This window comes from Chiloscyllium plagiosum, unplaced genomic scaffold, assembly GCF_037043375.1.
Source record: "Chiloscyllium plagiosum isolate Xiang-an unplaced genomic scaffold, Cpla_swu_hap1 HiC_scaffold_7, whole genome shotgun sequence".
Classification (NCBI taxonomy): Eukaryota; Metazoa; Chordata; class Chondrichthyes; order Orectolobiformes; family Hemiscylliidae; genus Chiloscyllium; species Chiloscyllium plagiosum.
In genome coordinates this window covers 105,728,303-105,747,500 of record NW_028270145.1, presented here as the reverse complement: position 1 = coordinate 105,747,500, position 19,198 = coordinate 105,728,303, and the positions used below count along the sequence as shown (strand labels likewise).

Below are 19,198 nucleotides of genomic sequence, written 5' to 3'. Positions count from 1 at the left end.
AACTGCTGCCCTCCCCTGGTGAGCCTTCTGTTTTGGGGGAAGTGGAGATGAGGAAACTGGTGAAATCCACATTCCTCCTGTGTGGCTAGAGGGTCCCAAGGCAGAAAGCATGTTCTTCCTCCAGGCATCAAGTGATGGTGGAGGCAGCTCAGGACTTGCATGGCCTTAGTGGAGTGTGGGAAGGGGGGTGGTGGGGAGAGTTTGACTGCAGGGTGATGCGGTTTTGTGCATGTATCCCAGAGCTGTTCTCTTAAATGTTTTACACACTGGTGTCCTGTCTCACCAGTGTAGAGAAGACCACATTGGGAGAAATAGACACAGATGATGTGTGTAGAAGTGCAGGTAAATGTCTGTCAAATGTTGAACGATCCTTTGCGGCCTTGGCCAGAGGTAAGGTGGGAGGTGTAAGCGCAGGTTTTGCACTTGCAGTAGCAGGGGAAGATGCCGGCAGTGGAGAGTAGTTTGGTGGGTGGCGTGGACCTAAAAAGGAGCTGCTGAGGGAATGGTCTCTCTGAAATGTAGATAGCGGTGGGGAGGGAACTGTATCCCTGGTGGTGGGGATGTTTGTAGGCAGAAATAGTGGAGGATGCTACGATGTATCCAGAGGTTGGTGGGATTCGGGGGCAGAGATGAGGGAAATGGATGAGATGTGCTGGAAGGCATTGTCGATCATGTGGGAGGGGAAATTGCGGACTTTGAAGGAGGCTATCTGGGATGTTCTATGGTGGAATTGATGCTCCCAGGAGCAGATGTGGCAGAGGTACAGGAATTGGGAATGAGCGATAGCATTTTTACAGGAAGCAGGGAGGGAGAAGGTGGGTTTGTAGTAGGTGTCTGTGTTGAGTCGGTTGCTGGAAATCAAGATTGAGAGCTCAAAGGGGAGGCAGGTATCTAAGATGGTCCAGGTGAACTTGAGGCGGGGTGGAAGATGTTAGTGAAGTTGATGAACTGTTCAACCACTTTGTATGGCCGCCACAATGCGCTCCTAGTCATCGATGGAGCGAAGGATGCCCTAATTTGCTGAATGGGCAATTCGGCCTCTGGGATTGTTGGTTAGTCCAACACGAAGTGTGTCATAGTGGTACTAATACTGGACAAGTAATCTTGAGACTTAAAATCTCACATGCCAGATAATGTTGAATTCCATTATTAAGTTTAATTTAAGCACTCTTCTGGATGTAGGTTTGCTCACTGAGCTGGAAGGTTCATTTTCAGACGTTTCGTCACCATCCGAGGTAACATCTTCAGTGAGCCTCTGACTAAAGCAGTCTTGTCAATCGTGTCTATGAATTGCTGTTAACATTCATCCGGTTCACTAATGTGCTTCAGGGAAGAAATTCTGCCATTTGTCTAATTTACCTAGTCATCTTAACACTCTTGTGCTTTAAGGTTGAGAATGAAAAGATTATTTTCAAAAGTTTCATTCTGAGCTAGCTAGTGTTTTTATTGAATCACTAGACTGAGATTGTTTGCTATCTGAAATGCAACTGGCTCTTGAGCTGTGGGCACAGTTGGGTTCTGTGGCTCAGGCTGCATACTTAATCTATTATTTTCATTATGTCACTATATTTTTGTACAGAGAGGTGCACTTCTGCAATTCTGAGATCCAAGGGTCATCCCTTGTGACACGTTCAATAATCAGAAGACAAGAGATCTGACTAACTGAGAAAACAGATTTGCTGCAGAGACCTGAATCCAGCTAGCTGCAGATTTAACAGTCTCAAACTAACCTTTATGTAAAGTTTTGATTGTGTGAAACAGATCTTTTTTTAAACTGAATCACGTGTATAGTTTGGAGGTCTCCCCTTGAGCCTGTTTTCACTTGTATATGTAAATGGAGTCCCTTCTGTACTACAGTATATAACAACACTAATTGTATTACACAATACCTTTTCAGGCTATGTCTTGAGATGCTAGTGGATTGACTACTGTACTTGAAAGTATTGTTAAATGCCCTTTTTAAGTTGTATGCAGTAAAGCCCTGTAAAACAGGAATTTTATAGTGACCTGAATGTTTGATGCTGGTTGAGGATAAATATTGGAAAGAGAATGGGCGAACATTCCTGTCTTTGAAATAGGGCCAGATAATCTTTTAACCCCCCATCCCCCAAATGTGGTCAGGTGCTCTCTCCAATGGCTAGGGTTTTTATAATACAGTCTAGGCCAGCATTTATTGACTATCCCTGATTGCCCAGAGGACAGGTAAGACATTGATTTTACTGCTCCTCGGATGCTGCCTGAACTGCTGTGCTCTTCCTGCACCACTAATCCAGAATCTGGTTTCCAGCATCTGCAGTCATTGTTTTTACCTGACAGGTAAGACAGCTGCATTGCTGTGGGCCTAGAGTCAAACCTAGGCCACACCAAGCAAGGATGGCAGTTTCCTTGCCTAAAAGGCAATAATGAAAGGCGTGGGTTTTTCCAACAAATGTCAACAGTTTCATGGTTGTCATTAGATCCTTAATATCAGATTTTTTAAAGTTAATTTAAATTCCACCATCTGGCATTCTGCCCTTACTCTACTCTCTGGATTAATAGTCTCGCAATAACACCATTAGGCTACCACCTTCAACAACACAGGGAATTTTGGAGTGAGTAAAGGTTATGCCATCAGTGGTCTGAAAGAAATTGAATTTTAACAAACTCACCACCTCCCTAATTGCTGGTTCAACTGTTTTAATCTTGAACAGTGCTGTTTTTCAGTTTTGCATATTGTATCAGCACAGTCTTAAATCTGGTTTTTATCAATCTGAGCCATAAAGTGAGATCTGTAGTGTGCATGTACTGGCGATGAGTTTGTGTATTCTATGTATATGGGTCATAGATTCTAGCGCAAAATGCTAGACCTGTCAAACGTGTGCCAAGTGTTGAATTATTCCCACTCAGCATTTTCCCTATAATTCTTCGAAGTAATCTTCATGTACATATCCACGTGCCTTTTAATCGATGGCAGTAATACAGGGGACTTGTGTTCCAGGGCGATTAAAATGCTCAGGCAAATGCCAATATGAAAAGTTGCCCAATTATATCCTTTGCACAAAAAGCACAACAAATTCAACTTTTCCAGCTAGCACCCTGTCTGTCTACCCGAACTGTTAGTGATGAGGGGATCATCAACAATATTATCTGTCACACTTAAATGCTGGCTGGCCAGCAATGACTAGGTCCCATGAGTGAATTTTTTTTTTTAAAACATAATCACTAATCTATTTGGATTCTGTCATAGCCACTTGATTCCTAATCTGATTTTGGGCTTGGTTCAACCATCCAGAGCTAAAAATCCTGAAGTGAGGTGACTGCTTGACATCAAGTATGCAATTGGGTGAGAATCGCATCCAGGAGCTCCAGTGAAGTTTATCAATGCAAATTGGGTGGAGGTTGGTGGAGAAGGGGAAGGGGAAGAAAGATGGAGGGGGAAAAGAAGCAAGGAATTGTTAGTGCCGTCTCAGCTGCAGAACATCACTGGAAGTTTCCTAGGCCTGACTGGCTTTAGCTGCTTCACATACCTGAAGGAAGCAAAGTCAACATTCAACAACATTCACAACGACTTGGATACTGATGGAATCCACATCAGAATGCAAAACAACAGGAAGATACCTTGACTTAAGTCGATGTGTGGCATGAATCGACCCATTAACTCTTGACATTCAGTAACACCATCGCTGAGTTCCCCACTATGAACATCCTGAGTTTACCATTTAATCAGAATCTGAACCGGTTCAGCGACATAAATATTAAGTAGAAGAACAGGTATAGTCTATACCTTTCCTGGACGGTGCAGCTTGATGTCCACAAGTTTGACATCATTGAGGAAAAAGCAACTTGTTTGATTTGGACCACACCCACCCACTGGCAGCAGAAGATTTCTTGTTGTGCAGTGGTAGTCTCCCTTTCTCGGAGCCAGAAGACCTGAATTCAAGTTCCACCTGCACAAAAGTAACATGTCTGAACAGATTGATTTTTATAAAAAAATGTATTGAGCACAGATTAGAAAAGTGCAAGGCGATTATATATCCTGCTCTGTAAACCTCCTCGCAGCATTCACATGATCAGAGTGAGAATCTCAAGTCGTGCCAACCTCCCAAATAAAGCCCATCTCCAAGATACACGACACAGTTCATTGAAATGTCCCATCACCACACCTTCCAAATTTTCTGTATGCATTGGGCGGCACGGTGGCACAGTGGTTAGCACTGCTGCCTCACAGCGCCGGAGACCCGGGTTCAATTCCCACCTCAGACTGACTGTGGAGTTTGCACGTTCTCCCCGTGTTTGTGTGGGTTTCCTCCGGGTGCTCCAGTTTCCTCCCACGATCCAAAAGATGTGCAGGTCAGGTGAATTGGCCATGCTAAATTGCCCGTAGTGTTAGGTAAGGGGTAAATGTAGGGGTATGGGTGGGTTGCGCTTCGGCAGGTCGGTGTGGACTTGTTGGGCCGAAGGGCCTGTTTCCACACTGTAATGTAATCTAATCTAATCTAATTATAAATGTGTTCACCTTGCTGACTTGTTTGTGAATTTCCGTCCAAATGGACTAACTACCAGGCCTGTCAGAATTATTACCCAAGGAGGGAAATGTCTGAATTGGAAAGGTTTGGAGATAGTTCACCTGTACTATGCTGATTTGAGAAAATGTTTTTAAGTGATTTGACTGTATTGGGGTAAAATGCCTTGGAAGGTGAGTCACACTTCAGTTGTTAAAAGCCTTGGTTGGCTACTAAAAATAATAAAAACAATGACTGCAGATGCTGGAAACCAGATTCTGGATTAGTGGTGCTGGAAGAGCACAGCAGTTCAGGCAGCATCCAAGGAGCTTCGAAATCGATGTTTCGGGCAAAAGCACTTCAGGAATAAAGGCAGTGAGCCTGAAGCGTGGAGAGATAAGCTAGAGGAGGGTGAGGTGGGGAGAAAGTAGCATAGAGTACAATGGGTAAGTGGGGAAGGGGATGAAGGCGATAGGTCAGAGAGGAGAGGGTGGAGTGGATAGGCCGCAGAAGAATTTAGATTAGCAGAGTGGACATAAAAGTGGTAGTTGGAAGACTGTGGGAAAATGTAAGGGCATGCGCTTTAGTCAGAAGAATAGAAGAATGGACTATTTTCTAAATGGAGACCAAATTCAGAAGCACAGAGACTTGGGGGTTCTACTCCAGGATTCTCTCAAGGAAAACTTAGTTAAGACAAATGCAATAATGGCATTTATATTGAGGGGACTTGAATATAAAAGTAGGGATGTACTCCTGAGATTCTGGTCAGACCACATTTGGAGTATTGTGCACAGTTTTGAGCCCCATATCTCAGGAAGGATGTACTGATCGTAGAGTGTGTTCAGAGGAGGTTCACGAGAATGGTCCCAGAAATGAAAAGCTTAATGTATGAGGAAAGTTTGAGGACTCTATCAGGTATAAAGCTAGAGTTTTGAAAGATGAGGTGCGGGGGTAAATCCCCCATGTGCACAAGGACATGAGTTCACAATCCTCTTTGGAACAGCAGTTTCTCAATGAACTATGTAGTCATTTTACAGGATGCAGCATCCAGATAAGGCAACAAACATATTGATTACGTGACTGTTACAATCAGCGAGCATCAACAGTAAAGATTAAGCCATCTGCTGTTAAAAAAATGAATGTTCTTAACCTTGTTAACTGGCTTCACATAATGAATACTTTTCTCCTTGTTAAAAGACGTCACATATTGAATGCTACCTCATCTTGTTAAATGGTTCTACATAATGTTTTTCCACTGGTAACCCATTACCCTTGCCTCCAGTACTCTATTGTTAACTGTAAGTTCTTATCTGATCTGAGTCATGCTCAGCTGAACCTGCCTGCTTATACCCCATACACATTCTCAGCTCTGCCATTGAATCATGGCTGATAAATTTCTTCACCCCATTCTCCTGCTTTCTTCCTGCAACCCTGGATACTCAGGAACCCATCTCCACCTTAAATATATTCATTGACCTGGCTTCCACAGCCTTCTGTAGCAATAAATTCCATAGATTTTCCACCCTATGGCTTAAGTTTCTCTTTCCCCTTATTCCCCCATCTTCCCTTTACCCAAGGCTGTGACCTCTGTCCTAGTCTCTCCTACCAATGAAAACATCTTCCCAGAATCCACTCCCTCTCTCCCCCTCTTTCCCTCTTTTCCCCCCCCCCCCCCCCCTTCAAAACAGACTTTCCCTGGAGTTCTACACAGGGGTGTACCCTTAACACCCTCCTCTCCCCTCTTCTTCCACCACCACCAATCCTTCCCCAGAAAATCTCTCCAACTTTGACCTGTTCAGGGCAAAGATGAAACCTGTCAAAGTGAAAAGGTTTGTGTGTATTATTTGGAGATTTACCCTATAACGGCAGCAGCAGTCTGACTGTTAGGGTACAGTCCGGCTGCGTGGGGTGGGGGCTCGCGCACAGTGTGCTGCTGCCTAGTCTCATGAGCGGGGAGCAGACTTCACAGAAAACTCCGAGCCCCAGAGGAAATCAATTAACCGAATAATCAATTATACAAACAAAATAGTGCCTGCCCATCTCGTTCAGATAATCGTGGTTCCTCTGTATATCGTCATTTCGGTCACTTAGGCTTTCCAGCTCCAAGTAGTTATGAAATTATGAAGTATTTATAATGTTCACATGTATGTTTACACGTTCTCCTGTTGGGAACACATTTATGGAATATGGCGAATAGTTGAAAAGATTGGGACTATTTTGAAGAATGAGTTGCTCCTGTTGAAGTATGAGACCACAGTTGAGGCACTGAACAATTGTTTTCCTGATCTAAGGAAAGATCTATTGGCATTGGAGACAGTCTCGTGAAGGTTCACTAGATTGATCTTGGGTACGGAGGACTTTTCTAATGAGAGGTTGTGTAGCTGAGGCTTGTACTTATTGGAGTTTAGGAGAATGAATGGTGATTTGTATTGAAAGATGCAAGATTCTGAGGAGGCTTGACAGGGTAAATGTGGAAAGGCTGTTTCTCTTTGAGTCTAGGACCAGCAGGCATAGTTTGGTTAAGGAGCTGCTCATTTAAGGCCTTTTGGTTGAGGGTTGTGAATCTCAGAATTCTTTACTGCAGAAGGCTGTTAAGGCTTGGGTAATTGAGTATATTCGTGACTGAGAGAAGCAGACTTTTAATCAGTAAAGAAGTTAAAAGTTAAACAAAGGGCAGGAAAGTAGTTGGAGATTATCAGGTTATCTATGATCTAACTGAATGGCAGAGTGAATGTGATGGGCAGATAGGCCAAAGTTCTCATCCTGAGTCTTACAATCTACAATTCTGAGGTGACTTGACATTGTAGATGCTGAGACATATCCTGTCATGGGAAAATATACAATGAAGGCCCAGTTTCAACATCAGATGTCCATTTCAGCTGGTAATGAATTTGTGCTGAAGGTCATTTTAGTCTTTGCTAGAGAGCAGCGGAGGCCAAGTTGGACTTAAATTTCCCGTCACTGTTTTTTGTGAAGATTTTTGCTCAGGTTGTGGTTCAGAGTTGCTTACCTGATGAAGAGCTTATGTTCAACGTCTATTCTCCTACTGCTTGCATTCTGCCTGACTGGCTGTGCTTTTCCAGCACTACACCCTCTACTTGTAAATTTGCTCACTGAGCTGGAAGATTTGTTCTCATCCCCATGCTCGTAACATCAGTGAGCCTCAGTTGAAGTGCTGGTAACTGTCCTGCTTTCTATCTGTCTTGGTCTGTTGTGGTCGGTGTTATCACTCCCGGTTCTTTTTCTGAGAGGTTGGTAAATGGGGTCCAAAATTGATGTTTGTTGATGGAGTTCCGGTTTCACTGCCAGGCCTCTAGGGATATCATATACCAAATACCCTGCAAGGATTGCAACAAACAGTACATCGGACAGACTCTAGAGTGGTGCTGGAAAAGCACAGCAGGTCAGGCAGCATCTAAGGAGTAGGAAAATCGACGTTTTGGGCAAAAGCCCTTCAGGAATAGAGTAAAATATGAATTCTCCTGAGAATGTAGTACAGAAGGGGTCCTTTGCAATTCTGAGTATGTGTGGCCCTCAGCTGAGGCAGGGCTGACTGTAGAGAGGTTAGGTGCAGGCACATTGCTGCGAGTGTGGAGTGAAGGATCTTGAAGGAGAACCATTGCTGGTGTTCTTGAATCTGTAGTCTGTACTGTTTGTCCTGTTCGGTTCCGAACTCTGCTGGTTTAAAGAACTCTGGTTTCCAGCATCTGCAGTCCTTGTTTTTACCATCAGACAGGCTGGCAGGAGACTAGCCACCAGGATATACAAGCACCAAAAGACATGACCAACTATCATTAGTATCCTTCGACAACGAGGGGCACCAGTTCGACTGGGACAATACATTCATCCTGGAACAGGCTAAACAAAGACACCCATGGAAATTCCTAGAGGCCTGACATTCAAACTGTAGCTCCAACAGGCCCATCAATTTGGACCCAACCCCTCAGAAAAAGAACTGGAAGTGATATCACCCACCACAACAGACGAAGATACGCACATAGCAAGTGGGACAGGATGCCAGTGCTTCAACAGAGGCTCACTGACCATGTTATTTAGCATGGTGACGAAACTTCTGAGAACAAATCTTCCAGCTCAGTGAGCAAACTTACAACCTAATATTTGATCACAGCTGTTAAGATTATTGGGGGGGCTGACAAGAAAATGGAGTGACTACTACAATCTAATGAACTCTGATATTATTGAAGGCTCCGAATGGCTTATGCCTCCTGTTTCTTGTGTTCATATTATTCTCTGTTCTGACTTATGTATATCTGTATCTCCAAACATGGATACTCTCCTGTCCAGATTGTGCTTGCATGTTGGTCATGCTGATTTTTATTTTTCTCACTTGCAGGTCCTTCAGAAACTGGGCAAGGCTGATGAGACAAAAGATGAACAATTTGAGCAGTGTGTACAGAACTTCAGTAGACAACTGGTAAGTTTTGTTAATTGAAATAATTTGGTGCTTTTGAAGATCACTGTTCCAAAATGCTTTACCGCCGATTTCAAGTACTCTTCATGTATTGCAGACATTTCGTCACCTGTCTAGGTGACATCCTCAGTGCTTGGGAGCCTCCTGTGAAGCGCTTGTGTGATGTTTCCTCCGGCATTTCGTGATTTATATCTGCCGCTTCCGGTTGTCACTTCCAGCTGTCCGCTGCAGTGGTCGGTATATTGGGTCCAGGTCGATGTGCTTATCGATTGAATCTGTGGATGAGTGCCATGCCTCTAGGAATTCCCTGGCTGTTTTCTCTTTGGCTTGTCCTATAATAGTAGTGTTGTCCCAGTCGAACTCATGTTGCTTGTCATCTGCGTGTGTGGCTACTAAAGGTAGCTGGTCATGTCGTTTTGTGGCTAGTTGGTGTTCATGGATGCGGATCATTAGCTGTCTTCCTGTTTGTCCTATGTAGTGTTTTGTGCAGTCCTTGCATGGGATTTTGTATACTACATTGGTTTTGCTCATGCTGGGTATCGGGTCCTTCATTCTGGTGAGTTGTCGGAGAGTGGCTGTTGGTTTGTGTGCCGTTATGAGTCCTAGTGGTCGCAGTAGTCTGGCTGTCAGTTCGGAAATGCTCTTGATGTATGGTAGTGTTCCGTTGTCTTTCCCTTAGGCATCTGTTGATGAAATTGCGCGGGTATCCGTTTTTGGCGAATACATTGTATAGGTGTTCTTCCTCTTTTTGCAGTTCTGGTGTACTGCAGTGTGTTGTCGCCCTTTTGAATAGCGTCTTGATGCAACTTCTTTTGTGTGTTGGGGTGGTTGCTTTTGTAGTTCAGGACTTGGTCTGTGTGTGTGGCTTTCCTGTATATCTGTTCACCTCTATTGACAAAACCCTAGCCAGAGAAACAATAGCCAACCTGCTGGATATACAGAACAGACAACAGGGCGTTGAACCTATCAACAAAGATGGCATACTGAAACTACTGGACCTGTGCCTCGCATTCAACAGCCAAATATATGAACAAATCAACGGCACACCATGGGCTCACCCATCTCTGGACTCCTAGCAGAAGCTGTAATGCAAAGATTAGAACAAACAGTCTTACCGCAAATTCAACCCAAACTCTGGGTCAGATACGTAGATGATACATTTGTAATAATTAAAAACACACAAATAGAGAACACACACCAGATCATCAACGCCACACTCGCAGGAATCCGATTCACTAGAGAGGAAGAAAAGGACAACCACCTCCCATTCCTAGACGTGATGGTACAGAGAACACCGAACGGAGAATTCACCACAAAGGTATACAGGAAAGCCACACACACAGACCAAGTCCTGAACTACGAAAGCAACTACCCCAATACACACAAACGAAGCTGCATCAAGACACTGTTCAAAAGGGCCACAACATACTGCAGTACACCAGAACTGCAAAAAGAGGAAGAGGAACACCTATACAATGTATTCGCCAAAAACAGATACCCGCGCAATTTCATCAACAGATGCCAAAGGGAAAGACAATGGAACAAGGACATGCTGCAACCCAAAGGACGAGCCACACTACCATACATCAAGAGCATTTCTGAACTGACAGCCAGAGTACTGTGACCACTCGGACTCATAACAGCACACAGACCAACAGCCACCCTCAGACAACAACTCACCAGAATGAAGGACCTGATACCCAGCATGAGCAAAACCAATGTAGTGTACAAAATTCCATGCAAGGACTGCACAAAACACTACATAGGACAAACAGGAAGACAGCTAACGATCCGCATCCATGAACACCAACTAACCACGAAACAACATGACCAGCTACTCTTAGTAGCCACACACTCCGATGACAAGCAACATGAGTTCGACTGGGATAATACTACTATTATAGGACAAGCCAAACACAGAACAGCCAGGGAATTCCTAGAGGCATAGCATTCATCCACAGATTCAATCGATAAGCACATCGACCTGGACCCAACATACCGGCCACTGCAGCGGACAGCTGGAACTGACAACTGGAAGCGGCAGAGACAAACCACTAAATGCCAGAGGAAACATCACACAAGCGCTTCACAGGAGGCTCCCAAGCACTGAGGATGTCACCTAGACTGGGGATGAAACGTCTGCAACACAAATTCCCAGCTCGGCGAACAGAACCGCAACAATGAGCACCCGAGCTACAAATCTTCTCTCAAACTTTGAAGTACTTTTCAATCATCACTGTAATAAACCTAGCAGCAAACTGTCTCAACTAGCATATAGGTATAAACATTGGCCAGGATACTTGCTATGCTTCAAAATAATGCAGTAATATCTTCGCTTCCAGCTGAGAATGGAGGGGGCCCTTTTTAATGCCTCATCTAAAAGGCAACTATGACAGTATTTCATTGGAATGAGAGTCTTAATTTTCATGCTCAAATTGTGGAGTGCCACTTAAGTCACTCTCTGAATTGATCGCTGAATCATACAATTAAAGCTGTGGAGCAAGGTTTCATGGAACTAAAAGGAACTTTCATTTATGTGGCATCGTTCATAACTCATACAGCATGGAAACAGATCCTTCAGCTTAACAAGTCTATGCTGAACATAATCCCAAAGTAAGCTAGTCCTACCTGCCTGTGTTTGAGCCATTTCCTTCCTAATGTTTCCATTTCCTGCACTTATCCAAATGTCTTTTAAACGTTGTAATTAGGCTCACATCCACTCTTCTTCAGGAAATTCATTCCACATGGAAACCACCCTCTGTTTTCTTAAATTGCACCATGTGTCTTTTTTAAAATCTGTCTCCTTTCACTTAAATGTGCCCCCCAGTCTTGAAATCTCCCACCCTAGGGAAAAGGCAACTACCACTAACCCTATCTATGCCCTCATGATTTTATTAAATTCTATAAGGTCACCTCCTCACCTCCCCACCTCCCACACTCCAGTAAAAAATCTCAGCCTTTCTTTATAACTGAAACCTTCCATACCTGGCAATATCCTGGTAAATCTCAGGTACTTTATAACCAATAGACTACTCACTGTGTACTCAATTGCAAGAAAATTTGGCACTTAATTTACGAAGAGCCATCTCTCTCAAGTTGGCATCCGTTTCAGTGGTGATTGAGGAATATAATTTTGATCAAGACACTGGAAAGAACTCCTTTTTGAATCATGTCAGAGGATATTTGGTGCCTCTGTTGGAGTATACAAAATGTCAGCGTAGCTGGGAATTCCAGACTCACTTGGAACTTGAACCCATAACCTTCTGATGCTGAGGAAAAAGTGCTGCATGTAGGTAACCTCAATTGGTTAATAAAGGTGGTCTGAAGCAGCAGGCTGAAGGGAGGGACTAACTTTTGTTTCCCCATGTTGCAGTGACACAAAGATGGACATGTGTTCATCTCATTCCTACTGGTTGGCTTGACCCTTTTAGTTCTGTGTAGTCTGGAAGTCAATGCAAAAGACCAGTTTTTCTTTTGGATTTATTGCTGCTGAGATTTCTATCCAACAGATTTAGATTTTGCTTGTGAAAATTGTCCATTGCTGTTGATTGGACCCAGTACTAGTTGATTGAAATGTTTACACACTGTAGCTGCATAAAAGCAATTAGGGTGTGGCTCAGTTTGTATCCATTTGCAATATTTGAAAGGATTGCGTTTGCTTTGGCGGTGAAATGGGCTTTTTGTCTTTCCAAGGGAATGAGGATGTTGGTCAGTATTTTACCACTGTAGGCAGCAATGTCTATAATTAAAGCCCTATTTGGTGATTATAAGCTTACACAAATGTGAGGGTAGCAACATTAAGAAGATGAACATTTTCCAATCTGGTCCTATGACTGGGTCAATCACCTTGCTTATTCTGCCTCAAGCACGTTGGAAGAGACTATTCGGTCTCTTGAAGCCTTTGTATCATTTAGTTAGATCATGTCTTAATGCAGTGTACCCCTGTCAAACCATCTCTTGAAATTTTGAATTGACCTGATCCCTACACTTGGAGATTTTCACTACCTTTAATTTTGAAGTGCTGCCTGACCTCCCTGAACAGCCTAGCTCTAATTTTAAGTCTGTCCCCTTGATTGCGACTGTCCTATCACAGGGGAGTGTTGCTTTAGTTGAAGGGTTACTGGACTCAGTGTTTATCCTTGTTTTTCTTCACACAGGCACTGCCGGAACCTAAGTTTCTCCAATACTCTATTTTTATTCTTTTCAAATTGTATTGTTTAGATTTTATTTATGTGGCATTGCTTGGGGCAATGCTATGAAATATGGTGAAAAGGGGAGTCTATCTTTTTCCAAAAGAAAATTAGTATTTTGAATGTTTTGTCAGAGCAACATGTGGAGAATCTTTTTGTGTAGGTGTCGGGGAGACATGTTCGGAATTCCAGAGCTTGACACAGTCAGGGCAGGTTGGTATTAATGGAGCTGCTGATTCATCTGTTACTGGTACAGAATGGTTAGCTTTCCCATCTGCTACTGCCCCCACACAGATGCTGATCAGTGAATTGACAAGACAGTAGGTTTCATTCTGCGCACACACAACTTGGACATTTTTATTCTGTTGTCAGTGGTGTAAATGATTTAATGATTTTTGTAAAACTGAGCAGGTGCTAATTAGAGCCAGCTCAAATGCATGATGAAATGACCTCCTATCTATTGGGTTGATTTACAAGTGCAAGGGTTTAAAAATATAAGGCTCCAATATAAGGCCATTTTTTATTCTGGGTCTTTGTTTAGTTTTGCCAGAAATTTTTCATTCCTTTTCAGTTTTATCCTTTTTCTATAGGAATTTTAGTACTTGCCAAATTTAATACACATGTAGAATACACATCCTACACCTTGGAATAAGGCTCATTAGCAATAAAGGGAAGACCGTTGCTTCAGAGTTTCTGATCCAGGAAGCTACTGTGCTAATATCTGACCGGTGACTGCTTGCTTCACATTGCACTCATGTGAAAATACATACCTGACAGCAGTTCAGTTATTTTTGATGTCTATCATCAAAATTCAGGATAAATTTGAGAACAGATTTCAATTTATTTAAATTCTGAATTTCATTTTAAAACTTTTTCTAAGGTAACTTGTGTTCTTGTGCTGTTTTTAATATAGTAAATTGGATTTCAAAGAAGTGCTATCTAACAAACTTTGTTGCTGAGCCAAATAAGATTTTGGGACAGCTGTTTTCTTTAAAACCGGCTTGCCTGAAGTTTTCCTTTTCTGAAGGAGGGCCTTTATATAGAGAGGGTCAGGTATGGAAGTTTAATGAGGAAATTCGAGCGTATGGGGGCTGCACAGCTGAAGGTACACCTCCACTAATGATCGAATAATGATAAATCTCAAAGATACCAACATTGGAGTATTGAAATCCTAAATTAGTATTGTGTTGAGGAGTTTTGAGAAGATTTGTAGCTCAGGTTGAGGTTCTGGATGTAGGTTTGCTCACTGAGCTGGAAGGTTCATTTTCAGATGTTTCATCACCCTCACCATACTAGATAACATCTGAGGGGAAATGATGTCACCAACCCAAGGAAACCTAAGCACATAGAAAGCAGGTCACCAACACCAGTGCTTCACCGGAGGCTTACCTAATATGGTGAAACATCAGTAACATCTATAAATTAACCTTATAGCTCAGTGAGCAAACTTGCAACTAGTATTTTGTGTTGTAGGTAAACTGAGACGACACCTCTTTATTTTATAGACGTCTAATAGACCATAACACATTGCTGTAGTTGTGGGTTTGTTTGAGCTGGGAAGTTGATTTGCAGATGTTTTGTCCCCTGCCTAAGTGATTTCTTCAGGGCTTTGGAGCCTCCTGTGAAGCAAAGAAGGTGTGACCGAGACAGGGAGGAAACGTCTGCAAATCAACTTCCCAGCTCTGAATAATACAAAAATATTTCTTTTTCTCTCAAGTATTCTTTGTGAAATTACTTATGATTCCAGCTGACAGTTCTACTGGCCTCAGTATTTTTTGTTTAGTTCATGTGACTGTTTCAGTGATGACTATGTTGTGAAACTTGAAAGGGTTCAGAAAAGATTTACAAGGATGTTGCCAGGGTTGGAGGATTTTAGCTATAGGGAAGAGGCTGAACAGGCTGGGGCTTTTTTCCCTGGAGCGTCGGAGGCCGAGGGGTGACCTTATAGAAGTTTACAAAATTGAGGGGCATGGATAGGATAAATAGGCAAAGTTTTTTCCCCTGGGGTCAAGGAGTCCAGAACTAGAGGGCATAGGTTTAGGGTGAGGAGAAAGATATGAGACCTAAGGGGCAACTTTTTCACTCTGTGGTACATGTATGGAATAGTGGAGGCTGGTACAATTGCAACGTTTTAAGAGCCATTTGGATGGGTGTATGAATAGGAAGGGTTTGGAGAGATATGGGCTGGGTGCTGACAGGTGATTCTGATCAAATGAACTTAGTTAACACTGGGGTGCTGCAGGCAAGGATAATGGGTTTACAAGGGAGGGGAATGGGATGACATGGCGTAGTCTGCAGGATCCAAATGGATAGTTACAATTGGACAGTGTCAGTGGCCACCCAGAACATTGGTGTCTCGAGACGGACGGGCCCGCAAGGTAAGATTTTAAACCCTTGGCCCCTCTCAATTATTCATGTGTGCCAGAGATAGTCCCCCCCCCCCCCCAATTCAATCACACTCTCTTCTACGGATTCCTCGAATGGTAATTAGTTCAATCGAAAACAGTTTCGCAAACATGCTGACAGGCAAAGGTGCTAGTCCTCTGGGCTGCATTGGGGCGAGGAAATGTGATTAAGGTTAGAGTCCTTTGTGCAGTACTGTGGTTAGAGTCCCCAGAGATGGGTTTGATTGAAGTTAGAGTCCTCTGCGCAGTACTGGCGTTAGAGTTTATTAGGTGGGTTGATTTGAGGTTCAAGTCCCTCCGGACTGTGCTGAGGTTCGAGCTTTCTGGGTTTAAGTGAGCTTTGTGCTCTGTGTTTAATTGGGATTTGCATCGTCTGCGTTTACGTAGGACTCTGATTTTGTGTTTATTTGATTCTGGAGTCCCCAGAAGGAGTAAAGTGAGAAGGGGGTTAAAGTCCCCTAGTGATGAAATTTGAGGCTCTGTGTAATTGTTTTGGTGGAAGAGAGTGGCTTGTACTGTGGCCCCGTGTGGTCCGCTGTGAGGACTTTCTCTTGTTATAAGTGTAATTCCAGTGAGGATGCAAAAAAAAAGAAAATGCTGAAGTTAAGGTTGTACTAATACTTGGGTTGAAAAACGAATGTTTGTGTAAATTGTGCCATGCTGAGAGTGTTTGATATTTAAAAATTTTCGTTTATTAAAATACTGGTTCAGAAATTCCTTTTTAAGTAACTGTTTTGCCTTGTTTGAATCCGGATCTCCATTCAATGTGTTTTGTGGGCTATGTAGTTGGGCAGATTGTCTTTTACATTCAAATTGTACAATGTTGTCCTTTTTAAAATTATCAGACTTATAACCTTAAAGCAAACTGAGTGCCTTGATCCCTTGATTTGTTTGAAAAACAAACATTTGGGTCAGTGGCCAGATGAAAGTATTGTATGACAAGATCTTTGTGTTTTTAATGTAGAGTTTTCACAAAAAGAAGTGTGTGCATCTTCAGTTTGATGTTTTAAGATGTTTAGAGAATATTTGAACTTGAGGCCGACCTTCATATTGCAAATTCAAAGAACGTTGATCTCTACCAATGTTGCCACTGTAATTCCAACAGTTTTATTTGGCAAGTTTCATTTGGAGAACAGACTTTAAAATATTCAGCATTTGGTTCCCACTAATGAGATTTAAATCTGAACTGAAACTACCTCTTCAATTGCTAAAGCAAAGGAAACATTTTGTTTTCTTGCTGTTCCAGACTTTTGAAATACGTTTTCCGGTCAGTTTCACGTTAGCCAAGTATCAATTTGTTAACGGAAAATAATTTTTGAATAACCTGAATGGGGTTCCCCTGAGGGTTTAATTTTAGGACCATTGATTGTTGTTTATAATTGAATTGTTGCTTATAATTGAATTGTTTAGGCAGTACAATTTAGAAGTTTATGGATTGTATAAAACTTGATGTCATAAATATTGAACAGAGTAATAGATTTCAAGAATTCAAAGAATGTTGAAACGGGCAGACACAATTTAGTGTAGTTTAATGTGTGACTGTCTCCATACTGAGCCACTTTGGTAAGGAAGGAATGAGATAGGAAATGCAAAGATACTTCTCTGGGGTTTCTCCATTCACAGGTAAAACACTCCTTCAGACCGCCGCCCACCCCTCACAACCTGATCCAACGGATTCAATCAGCTCCCCAGTCATGAGCAAGAAAAATGAAAAATTAACAAGAGTGAAGAGGAGGTCGGTACGCCTTTTGTCAGTGGCCTTTCTACAGACATTAAACAACGTGAGCCTTTGCGATATGACCACAAAACCCTTTAATGTCTGTAGGAAGGCCACTGACAAAGGGCGTACCGACCTTCTCATTTATGGGATATGAAGGTTCACTGATTAAGGTAACGTCACAATAGCCAGTTGGCTGTGTTACATTTAACAGCAGAATGGGAGCAGAAGCAGCAAAGGATGTTGAGTTCACCTAGCCTACAGCTGCAGCCTCTGCACGCTCAGGTGCACTGGTATCCTCCATCTGAAGCATCTCCGGAAGGATGGAAGTCTCCTCAGCTTTAAGTATTTAACTTCTCAGGAATCAGATTTCTGAGAAGTGATGCAAGAACAGACTGAATTTTGTTTTCAGGTTGGACTTTAGTAAAGGAGATTTTGGAGAACTGTCTCATTTCCACTCAACATAGAGAGGATGGAGTGGTCACTAAGGATTGTGGATTTAAGAACTTTACTGGTGAATTTTTTCCCCCAGGTGGGAGGATTCTTCAAATTCTAATTAATGTAATGGACTAGTAATTTTTATGTATGCTGTGTCAATACCTTAAATATCTTCTGTCAAGAGGTAAATGAAAGCTGGCAGTGCCATCTGTTATCATGAATGATAAAAGGAAGGAATGAGTGTGTAGGATATAAGCAGGCAGGGAAAGAGTTAAGTTCTGAAGTTTGTGAATGAGGTTCAGCTGAGCATGACTCAGATCAGATCAGTCGGTGGGAAATGGGACACCAGCCCACGCTGCAAAATTGTTTTAATTGGCTTCCTAACATTATACATGAGGCAAGTTCAGATAAATTGCATAAGTTTGAATTCTTTCGGGAACTCCTTAACTGATTACTGATGGCTTTCATCTTTTGTGGGCTTTGGGCACTCAGATTCATCCTTTCCAGAATGTGTTGATACAAACTTTTCATGAGTGAAAACGCAAATTTTCTCTGCTATAAATCCGATTTCTCACCAAATTGGCCTAGCTCAGTTTTCACCAGCTAAACCTTTCTGCAAGGTGATGTGTTCTATGAACAGAGCTGGATCCTTCTCCAAGGATGGAAATTGAAAGTGCTTAATGCACATTAGTATCTTCTGAACTGAATTTAAAAACAAAACTTGATCAGTTCTAGATTCTTCTGAACTGAACAACAAGTCTATGGCTTTGCGTGTTGACTCTACTTGTCATAGCCCTAACAGTATAAATAAGTTTCCATTTTATAAATTCATTCACTGGATTGCTGGCTAGGCCAACATTTATTATCTATGTCAGAGTGTAGTTAAGAGTCAACTACATTGTGGATCTGGAGTTGCATGTAGTCTAGACCAGGTGAGGATGGCAGTTTCCTTCCCTGAAGGGCATTAGTGATCCAAATGAGTTTTTCCAACAACTGACAATGGTTTCGTGGTCATTGTTAGTAGCACAGTGATCCACAGACATCTGCGTTCTTACAAAATGTTGGAATAAATTTGTTCTAAAGGTTTTTCTTTTGAGAAAACCCTTCAGAAGCAACCAGCACCCCACTACCTCTTTTTGAAATTCAAATTTCAAATAATTTATGCACCTTTCATTACTTTTAAATCTGGATCAGCTTATGTATTCCAAATATTTTGCATTCATTGTGTTCAAAGTTTATGCTCTTGTCTGTAATTCCTTTAGCCACTCATATTATTTTTAAACCGGTGCTTGCTTCTCCATTAATTCTTATCTAAACCCTCATTCCACAAACATCAAGACTGAGGTACGGTGCAATACTAAGCAGGTGCTGCACTGTTGTGGATACTGACTTTAAATGTGATGTTGAACTGAGGCCCAATTTTGCTTTGGTGGGTGTAAAAGATTCCATGACCCTATTTTGAAGAGTAGGGAATTATTCCAAGTGTCCCAGCCAATATCTAGGCCTCCATTAACATTCACAGAGAATATTATCTC

At 42.3% G+C, this 19,198-nt stretch overlaps 1 protein-coding gene across 6 annotated transcripts in view; it reads left to right on the top strand.

Annotated features, from left to right (window-relative positions):
* The window catches only part of bin1a (bridging integrator 1a), a 161,623-nt gene that overhangs the window by 54,996 nt on the left and 87,429 nt on the right, over window positions 1–19,198 (top strand). For all 6 annotated transcript variants that reach the window (XM_043694269.2, XM_043694271.2, XM_087989334.1 and 3 more), the window contains exon 2: window positions 8,836–8,916. In XM_043694269.2, coding sequence (XP_043550204.2) covers window positions 8,836–8,916 — 81 coding nt within the window. The remainder of the gene's footprint in view (window positions 1–8,835; window positions 8,917–19,198) is intronic.